The 10682-nt window shown below is 51.6% G+C and overlaps 1 protein-coding gene across 1 annotated transcript in view; it reads right to left on the reverse strand.

Annotated features, from left to right (window-relative positions):
• The window catches only part of LOC102575863 (Fc receptor-like protein 3), a 25306-nt gene extending 17579 nt beyond the window's left edge, over positions 1–7727 (reverse strand). Inside the window, exons 1-4 of the mRNA XM_059719115.1 lie at positions 7479–7727; positions 5591–5845; positions 3305–3589; positions 1406–1690 (exon numbers count right to left, since the gene is read on the reverse strand). Of these exons, the coding sequence (XP_059575098.1) occupies positions 1406–1690; positions 3305–3589; positions 5591–5845; positions 7479–7692 (1039 nt within the window). The 5' untranslated portion in view covers positions 7693–7727. The remainder of the gene's footprint in view (positions 1–1405; positions 1691–3304; positions 3590–5590; positions 5846–7478) is intronic.
• Positions 7728–10682: the final 2955 nt, after the last annotated feature.

Below are 10682 nucleotides of genomic sequence, written 5' to 3' on the forward strand. Positions count from 1 at the left end.
GGGGTTTGGAGCTGTGCAACCAGGGACACAGGTGCCAGGGAAAGAGTGGGGAGGGGTTGGTAAGCAAAGCTGGTAGGCTTGCTGGAGCTGGGAGGCTGGAGCTGCAGGGCCAGAGACCTGGAAACCCCTGTCTGAGCTGGGAAAAGCTGCAGAATCAGAGACCAGCAGAGGGAAACTTCTGCCTGTGGGTGGATGTACTGGGAGAAGGATACAGCTCAGAAAGGGAGTGGGTTGAGAGAGCACAAACTAGCATGGGTTTGTGAGGGGACCTCTAATCACTAATATTTGCGGGAAGTACATTTCCACAAGGAAACAAAAGGGAGCCTATTGCTTGCAGCTGCTGTTCAGAGCCTGTTTTGCTGTGTTGCCAGGAAGGATTAAAGGAGTCCATTTTTCCTGGAGCAGAAGAAGCCTCACCTCCAGCAGCTAGTGGTGGATCATAGTTATAGCTGTATTTCTGTTTATTGTTATGGGAAGTGGATGGTGACCAATAGGAAATTAATTGGGTTTTGCGAGTGGGGGGGGGGGAGGGGGAGGAGAGGGGAAGAGGGGGACTGTTTTAAAGGGTTATAACAAGGTGAATTTAATTATTGAGGTTGTTTAACACAGGTGGGACCACCCAGTGTGCTGGAATTATCCACCTAATGTTGTTGTAAATTTTATCTAAATTGTTAGTTTTGTTATTAACCATTGTTATTATATTTTTGTTTATTTATTTTTCCTGTATATAAATTGGTTTTGTATAATAAAGACTAATGTGTTCATTGTGTTCAGAGTGAATTCCTGGGTGGTGAGGGTGAGGGACACACCTCTCAATGGGACACCTCAGTCAGTAGATCTGCCTGAGGGGCTCCCAGGGCTACTGGCATCCTGAGGACCCAAAATCCAGCACATCACATGGGCCTAGTATGCCAGCACAGGTTACAGTGACATGTTCTCAAACAAAATTCAGACCAGGCTCTCAACTAATCTCTATGCCTGAGGTTCTGGGTCTCTGCTTTAGCAGCACATCCTCTACCAGGGTTTCACTATAACCAGTTGGGGCCAGATTCTCAAATGTGCCCAGCCTCCAGTCACTGCAATTGTGACCCATATGGCCAGATTCCCCATTGGCTTAGCTGGGCATTATTCCCCTGACTTGCTCAGCTCTTTTGTGACAGAGGCCTTAATGAGCAGGGCTGGTTCATCCACATATGCCTCCCCAAGCTTTGGAGCCCTATTTTGCATCACCTGGCTTCCTCTCATTCCAGCCAACAAGTGCAGATGGGCTCTGCCAGGGACAAACTAGCCCCTGAAGACTCAGAGCCCAGTAGAGGCTCTTCACAGCTTCCTGTGGCTTTCTGTCTACTTCACACCTCTGGCAATCCTCAGACCCTGCCCCACAATCCCTGGCATGAGCACTCACGTTTAACCTCGATGTTTAGCTTGGGGCTCTGTTTCCATATGTCTGAGGTCACTGCCCGCACCATGCAAGAGTACAGTCCTGAGTCTGTCAGCCCCACCTTGGCGATCTGGTACATAGAGGAGCTCATCAGTCCTTTTACAATCGTTCCATTCTTGTAGAAGGAGTACTGGAGCCATAGGTCTGATTTCCAGGGGCTGAGCTGCGTGACACACTGCAGGGTCAGTGGGCTTCCTTCCCTCGCTTCAGCTGAGCCGGCCACCCTCAGCTCCGGTGTTGAAAACAGCTCTAAAAAGACATTAGACTGGGTCACCCCATGGCGTTTTACTGTGTGCTCTGCCCTGTGAAGCCTCTGGACAATCACTCATTCTGCTGTTGTCATTGTCATGTTATTATCCACCTTGAAAGGTGCCCTGAGCCCTGGCTGAAGACAAGCCACAGACTCCTCTCTTGCACCTGCTTTCTGGTCATTATATTTAGTTTTAATATACAAGTAAAAAAAAAAAATCCTTTTTCTCCATTTGACTCTTTTGTGACAAGTTCTCAAACAAAATTCAGATCAGGCCCTCAGATGACCCCTGTGCCTGAGGCTCTGGGCCTCTGCTTTAGCAGCACATTCCCTGCCAGGGTTTCATTATAGCCAGTTGGGGCAGATGGCTAGACAATAGTATTTAGAGGTTTGTTTTTGGGAACTGATTTGTAGGTAAATATATACATGTATTAGAATACTAGTCCAGGACAATACAAGAGTTAACTGATTTCTAAAGGCCTGGTTCTCACACAACTTCATAGCCTTCCAGGCAGATAGGGTATCTAACACAACAAGGCCAACGGATACACACAGCCTGTGAAATTGTGGGCATATACCACGCTATTCCATAACATGAGATAACGTGGCACCAGCTCACAAGGCCCATGGGTGGGGTCTGAAAGTTGGTTTTGGGGGAGCAGACTAAATTAGGAAAAGACAGGGAAAGCTCATTAGGATATGTGCATGTGATGGGCTTGTGAAACAAAGGAATATGCTGGCAGGACAGAACATGGACAGCATGACTACCACAGAAAGACCAATTAGTGATGCCCATGGATGAAGCATCATCAGGAGGGGGAAAGAATACAAAAGAAAGGACTTTAGAGCAATGAAGTGTCCCTGTCCCCTGAGAGTGATCCCTAAGAGGGGAACCCAAGGCACATGGATAGAAGGCATACCACTAGCCCATCTCATTCACCCCATGGGGTGGGGGGAGGCAGGGGGACAGGGATCAACCTTCAACCTCCAGGCTGCTGACATTCAAAAGAGAGCCTCAGAGTGAAGCTTGCATCCTGGCCAGATGTATTTTGACTCTGATGACAGCCCTAGGATTGGTAGCTATAGAACTGGTTGTACTATTCTTTGTTGTTATCCTGGTATATCAATAAATTGCCTACCAATGGAAAAGTCATGGCCAGTCTGAGGGTTTTGGGTCCCCCCTGGAACAAGGCATCTGGGTCATAAATCCAGTGCCAACAGGGGCCAGATTCTCAAATGCCCCCAGCCTCCAGTCACTCTGTTTGTGACCCATATAGCCAGATTCCCCATCAGCTCAGCAGAGCATCATGCCCCTGACTTGCTCAGCTATTTTGTGACACAGGCCTCACATAAGCTGAACTGGTTCAACCACAGAAGCCACACAGACCTCCCCAAGCTCTGGAGCCCTATTTTGCATCACCTGGAATTTATCAGACTTCCCCATTCCTCTTCACTCCAGCCAACAAGTGCAGGTGGCCTCTGCCAGGGACAAACAAGCCCCGGCAGACTCAGAGCCCAGTAGAGGCTCTTCGTAGCTCTCTGGGCTTTCTGTCTACCTCACACCTCTAGGAATCCTCAGCACCTGCCCCACAATCCATGTCACGGGCACTCACGTTTAACTTGGACGTTTAGCTCAGGGCTCTGTTTCCGTATGCTTGAGGTCATCATCCGCACCGCACAAGAGTACAATCCTGAGTTTGTCAGCCCAACTTTGGCGATCTGGTACACAGGGGAGCTCGTTGGTCTTTTCACAATCCTTCTACTCTTGTAGAAGGTATATTGAAGCCATAGGTCTGGTTTCTGGGGGTTAAGCTGTGTGACACACTTCAGGGTCAGTGGGCTTCCTTCACTGGTTTCAGTGGAACTGGCCACCCTCAGCTCTGGTGTTGAAAACAGCTCTAAAAAGGCATCAGATTAGGTCACCCCACAGTGTTCAGGCTCAGAGTTCATGGACAGGCTCAGGAGAGTCACAGACTTCACAGGGCTCTGTTCTCCCCATCCCAAACCTCTGCTGCAAAAGCCCCTTACAGCACAGCGAGCTTTTGTACCCGTGAGGTGAAATATGTCCCTCCTGTGGATGTGTAACAAGGAATCCAGTGGAGACCTGTAGGGGGTGCACACAGGTGCACATGCACCCAAGCATGGCAGTGCACCCCCTACAAAGGTTGGCACTCACCACCCCACTCTCCTGCCAGCTCCCTACTCACTGCCGCTGTGCTCCCGCCACTGCTGCTGCACTCCTGCCACCGCCAGTGCCACCGTGCCTCCCCAGCCACTGGGGGCATGCATAATTCATGAAGGAATCTGCAGTAGGCTGGGCTTGTTGCATGGGCAGGCAGCTGGGTCAGGCAGCAGCAGAGGAGGGCAGGCTGGTCCTTAAGCAAAAGGGTAATCCCTGTGTGTGGCTGAAAAGCCACATGGCCTGAAGAATGGTGCTTTGGGGCATATAAGCCCAGTGCCTGAAGCAAAGTAGATAGTTTGGTCTGGCATGCTGCAGGGAGAGGAACTCCTGGGGCAGAGGGGCTGCAGGATACAGGCATACCTGAGAGTGCCACCTGAGAGTGCTGGACAGAGTGCTAATGGGGGACAGATGGCTTGTGGTGTGACAGTGACCCAGAGTGGAGGTGAATTTTAGCTGGGAAGTGGTTTGCTTCTATTTATGTCATGTTTAAGTTTTAGTGGAGTTTGTGGCTATGGGAGTGGTAAGAAGGCCAGAGAGGTGCCTGAGGGTACCCCAGCATAGACAGGTAGCAGTTTTGTGTAGGCTGGGAAACTAGCAGTATGCAACAGGGAAGGAGACAGGGCCAGGGCCCTGGAGAATGAGAGACAGACAGGGTTGAGGCCCAGGAGGCAGTGGTCCTTGGCTGAGGGGCATAGCCATAGAAAAAGGGCCAAAGCCAGGAAGGCTGAAGCCTAGACCGAGGCTGAGGCCTGAGGAGCCAAGTGTGGGGGTCAGGGCCAGGGAGCCCCTTCCAAATCAGTACTGAATAAAATATTCCAAGCCTGGGGACATGGCTGTAGTGGCAGCAGGAGGCCACAATTATCACTCCTAAGGCAACTTACGCCATAAGTCACAGACAGGGCCAGAAGGACCATGATTTAGTGCCTGAGGGGCAGAATTGGTGCCAGACAGGGACAAGAAGCTGTGTGGAGTAAAATGAGGCTCACAGTAGGAGCCAGGGGTAGCTTCCCTAACACTGTACTACTCATCCAGGCATGGCAGGCGAGGTGGAAAAGGAAGGGAATCCTGAGTTGCTGGAGTGGGGCAGGAGTAGCTTGGCACCAGGAGCTGACATGGCCAGCCTTAAGGCCAGGTCCTGCTACAGGATGGTTTCCCAGCTGGGACAAAACGAGGCAAGGCCAGGGCTCAGAGTGCCTGGAAGGCTGTATGTGATGTGTGGGACTAGGTTGGTTTTGTCTGGGGAGGGCGGTGCTCCAGGGCTTGCTCTGCTATTTATGCATTGACTCAGGTCACCGTATAATGAACCTTGTTGGCATTTAACTGCATGTTTTGCTCTGTGAGCAGATGGTGGCACTGGACAATTGTTCCTGCTGTTATCTGCATTATCCATCTCCTGCTATTATCCATTTCTTTTGCTTTGCCCATCCCTGCCTCCAGCACTGTCAGGTTCATGCTCTGACAGCTGAAGATAAAGGTCCCAATTTTGATATCACCCCCTCCACTGACATGAATTCTAGCTCCACTTCAGCCAGTGAACCTGCACCACCGTGAAACCAGGGGCAAACTGGAACCAGACTAGAGACACTTGAGTGAATTACACCCCCTTGATGCTGTCAGCCTAAGGGAACATTTCCCTTCTAAGGGAATCAGTGGCCCCCTGCCCTGTGTGCTGTGACTGTCCCATTTCTCCAGCCCAATGCTCAAGGCAGCTCCTTACCTTGGACAGAAATTGGCACCATAGGAGACATTTTAGACAAATCAAATCCCACTGATCCTGTGCAGTGATATCCGCCACTGTCAGTGGTCTTTGCTTGTTGAATAGTATAACTAGAAGATGTGTGGCTTGGTGCAATGTCAGTTCCGTTTCTGTAGTATCTGACATCAGACACGGTTCTGTCTTTCCACCCACGGCATCTCAGAACTAGCTGGTCCCCTTCAAACACTGTATAAGGAATCTGGAGAATCAGCCAGTCTGAAAGAGATACATGCAGAACAGTAGCGGTGGGGACCAGTGTACAAGGCAGTGAGGTGGGAGAGGGGCAGGCATTCAGAAAGGTGCCTGGGACCTACCTGTCAATGACCCAGAGACTTCTCTTGTATCAGAAAAAAGTGAGAGCTTTCCTCATGTTCTCAGGGGTTGTCTAGCTCCAGGGTTTGAGGCACTGGTTAAGGTCCTAGGAACTGGTCCCCTGCACAGTTACAGCCCTCCCCTCCTCCTCACCCAGCCCCATCAGACTCTGCAGGACAAGGAGGCACCTGCCCCATCGCTGCTCCAGCTCTAGCAAGATGAGACAGGCATCCCAGAACCTTTCTGCTAGAGCTGGAGAGGCCTTCTTGGTCACTCCTTGCAGAGTCCTTAGGGAGCTGTGGGAGGGAAACCACAGAATTACCCTCTGATTGTCACAGCTGGACACTGCATTTGTCTTGGTGTCCTGTCCCAGAGCCCGTGAGTTCCATGGTCTGAGCAGGGCAGAATAGAGCCCACCTGGGGGCCCTCGACTCGCCACTAGAAACTGTCAGCTGGGAGGAAAACCACAGTCTTGTCATCTGAGTGCTGTGGCAGAAATGCCACCATCTGTGTCTCTCTCCAGAAACCTGTCCCAGTCAATTTGGGACACTGCGGTCGAATTCCTAAGGGAAGGGGAATTTTCCTCCCTGCCTTTGTGACAAAAGCCTGGTGCCGAGGGGGTGGTCCCTCTGGTCACCTGAGTGGGGGAGGGAAAAGCCCCTGCTCCTCTGCCCAGGTAACCAGTGATGCTTTTTAAATTGGTTGGCTAATGGCCAACACTGCTGGCTTCTATTGGACTGGGCTGCTGAGGTCAGAAAGGCTATATAAGGGCCTGGTCCAAGAAGAAGAAGGAGAGAAGCCATTTTACCAGCATGGCACAAGCATCAGGACACAGGGAGAGAGTCTGATCCAACTGAAACGCTCTCTCTCTGGAAATCTCTGAGCCAGATTTCTACTATCTTCTGGATGATACTTGTAAGTGTTTCTAGAGAGCTAGTCAGCTCACAGTGATGAGTTTGCGTATCAAACGGCTACCTCAGCCAGATTGTTTTGCTCAATGGTAATCCCTTGAGAGTGCTCTACCTCCTACCCTATTCTAACCCTACCCTTTGTAACCAATACAGTTCTCCTTTGTGACTGGTGTAGGAGACTTATTGAGGGGTGGGTTTAATTATGCCTAGGAGGCCCCTTGGGTCTGCAGACTAAGGGAGACTATCCTTTTTGGCCCCCGACTTGGGGAGGAGCCCCAAGTGCTTGGATTGGGTCGAGTACCCGTAGGACTATTAGGCCTGTGTTTTCCCGAGGACACAGGACCTAGAAGGTCCCCTCTCGGGGTGGTGGCAGCACATGTTACCCCCGGACTCTGCAGTGGGGCTCGAAAGGGGGTCTGCCAGGGCTTAGGCGCCCCTGGAAAGACATGTGGAGTCCGGCAGGTGGACAGGCGTGGTGAGGTGGGAGGCTCAACGCAGGAGCTCCCCCTACTGGCCCGCCACACGTGCTACGGCAGAAGGCCTAATCTGCCCCATTGACTGCCCCAGAGCCTGTAGGTCCCAGCAGCGGGTGCAGAGCAGGATGGAGCCCACCTGAAAGCACTCACCTTCAGAGACAGTCAGCTGGACGGGGTCACTGCGTGTGAAGCCACTGGTCTGGCACTGGTATTTGCCTGTGTCTTTCACTTCTGCAGCTTTAATATGCAGGATGTTTGTTTCTGTTGAGTTCAAGGATTGTCCCTCCAAATACCAAGAGGTGTGGGTCCTTCCAGAAGAGTGGGGCCCCCTGCACGTCAGAGTGACGCTGTCCCCCTCAAACATGGTGCTCCAGGGGGGGTCCAGGGTCAGCACGGCCTTCTGTGCAGCTGCTGGGGCCAGGCAGACGGGGAGGGAGGGAGCAGGAAAAGGAGAATTCAGCGCACAGGTGGGTGGGATGAGATGAGTCTGAGCGCTACATGCAGGAGTCAGAACCAGGGCACTGTGTGGGATTTTAAAGGATCTCAGAGAAGTTGGGGTCCAGCCAAGTGTTATCTATTGCCTTGTTCAGGGGCACAGTGGGGCAAGGCCATAGCAGTATCCCTGGGGCCTGGGTACTGTCCTGCAGCAGGCAACACTGGGGACGTATAACAGCAGTTCCCCTTCCAGGGACCAAGTCCTGTCCAGCACCAGGGGCAGTACGATTGTCTCTCAGCATCACCCAGTACACCCCTCCCCCAGTGCCCAGGGATTGCCAAGCTCCAGGGGCTCAGGAACTTGGAATTTATGCCAGGAAGATCAAAGATGAGAGGACTCACCAGCTAGGCCAAGGGTGTGAGCTGCAAAGATAACAAGACAGAACATGGATGCAAGTGAACCCCGTTTCTCCTTCAGTGCTGACAGCAACCCTGAGGCTGCCCAAGTAACCCCAGAGGTCTGTTCCTTCTAGGAGGTCAGACTGGCTGCCCACAGGGGTCTCTTCTGGCCTTGTGCTCTAGGAGCAGACTCTGGCCCCACAACCTGCCAAGAGAGGGTTAGAGCCGTCAGCCCAGCACACACGGGGTAGGATTTCCCCAGACCCCCTGCTGGAGTGAGGACAGAGCTCCTGCCTGCAGGAGCTTCCCACCCCTCTGCACCTCCTAGGCTGACCTAGCACACAAGGACCCCCAGTGCTGCAGGGTCGCCTTCATGCATGTCATAGCTGTTGGACACCAGCCTGCAGCTCCTCTCTACTATCTGAGCATCCCTGTCAGGTGTATCACTGCTGCCATCCTGCCCCTCACTACTGGGCACATCCCAGGGGCCAGACGGGCACCCTAGAGCCTGTGATGCCTGTGCCAGTTCTTTTACATTTCTGGGCTGCAGCAGGCCTGGAGCTGGAGATCATTGATCCCTCCAACAGGGCAGCATCAAGTGCCATGTGTTTTGTCTTTTCTCAAATCTGCCCAGCCACTCTGTTTTTGACCCATATAACCAGATTCCCCATCTCATTGGAATAATAATTTGTTTTTATTAGTGAAATACAGTAAGATGGAAATGTGCATCATGGCTGTGACTAATGGGGTCCCCCAAGGCTCCGTCCTTGGACCCATATTGTTCAGCATCTTCATTAATGAAGTGGACATTGGAGTCAGAAGCGGACTGGCCAAGTTTGCCGATGACACCAAACTCTGGGGCAAAGCATCCACACCTGAAGACAGGAGGGTGATCCAGGCTGACCTTGACAGGCTCAGAAAATGGGCGGATGAGAACCTGATGGTGTTTAACACTGAAAAATGCAAGGTTCTCCACCTTGGGAGGAAAAACCCGCAGCATCCTTATAGGCTCGGCAGTGCTACGCTGGCTAGCACTATGGAAGAAAGAGACTTGGGCGTCATCATTGACCACAAGATGAACATGAGCCTTCAAAGTGATGCTGTGGCTAGTAAAGTGACCAAAACGCTGGCTTGCATCCATAGATGCTTCTCAAACAAATCCCGGGACGTCATTCTCCCCTTGTACTTGGCCTTGGTGAGGCCACACCTGGAGCACTGCATCCAGTTTTGGGCCCCACAATTCAAAAAAAGGATGTGGAGAAGCTTGAGAGGGTGCAGAGAAGAGCCACACGCACGATCAGAGGTCAGGAAAACAGACCTTACGACAACAGGCTGAGAGCCTGGAAAAGCACAGGCTCAGGGGTGATCTGATGGCCACCTATAAGTTTATCAGGGGTGACCACCAGGATCTGGGGGAATGTTCATTCACCAGAGCGCCCCAAGGGATGATGAAGTCAAATGGTTATAAATTACTGCAAGACTGTTTCAAGCTGGACATAAGGAAGAATTTCTTTACTTTCCGAGCCCCCAAAGTCTGGAATAGCCTGCCATCGGAGGTGGCTCAAGCACCCACTTTGAACACCTTCAAGAGAAATCTGGATGCTTATCTTGCTGGGATCCTGTGACCCCAGCTGACTTCCTGCCCCTGGGGCGGGGGGCTGGACTCGATGATCTTCTGAGGTCCCTTTCAGCCCTAATGTCTATGAAATCTATGAAATCTGTGGTTGGTTAATACACGCACAGGTAGGAATAGAGATGAAAATGGAATTTTACAGTGGTTCGGGGAGACGTCAGCACCAATGGACCAAAGAATTGATAGATATCTGAGCAGTACCCTCAGGGGCCTCTAAGCAGATGATATGGTTGGTCACTTCTCTTATAGCCCTCAGTAGCCTGGTGATTTATTGCTTAACTTCATGAATCATTGCGCTTTCTGATAGGGCTATGCAAGGCTTCAGACAGAGCTTCAGATCTGGAGAAGTTTCGGATGCTTTGGGGTCCAAAGCAGCACGTCCGAGTCGAAGCGCTGCCATGTTCGGCTTCCCGAAGAGCTTCGGAGCCACCTCACAGCCGCCTTGGCGATCCGGCCATAGGGTATAATGGGGAAACAATAAAATATCTATAACGTTGTTGTTTTTTGTCCAATTTGGATGGAATTTTCATGGGTGGTAGACTCTGCAGAGAGCATGAGCCTGCCAAGTTTCAAGAAGAGCGGTGTAGGGTTTTGCGGGGAACAGCACCCCAAATTCTTGAAAGCAAAACTCATGGCATGTCTAGGCGTTACAACATAGCGGAGTGAAAACTGCAGGGGTGGCAGCTCTTACTGAGGCCACAAAGCCTGCCAAGTTTCAAGAAGATTGGTGCAGGGGTTTGGGGGCAACTGTACCTAAATTCTTGAAATAGGCGGAAACCCGGTCAGAGCTCCAGATCGGATCAAGGACACCCGAAGTGGCCGGATCCGAAGCCAGATCAGATCGCTGCTGACTCGTGCAGGCCTACTTTCTAATAATAACCGATCAA

This window comes from Alligator mississippiensis, chromosome 15 (genome assembly GCF_030867095.1).
Source record: "Alligator mississippiensis isolate rAllMis1 chromosome 15, rAllMis1, whole genome shotgun sequence".
Lineage (NCBI taxonomy): Eukaryota > Metazoa > Chordata > Crocodylia > Alligatoridae > Alligator > Alligator mississippiensis.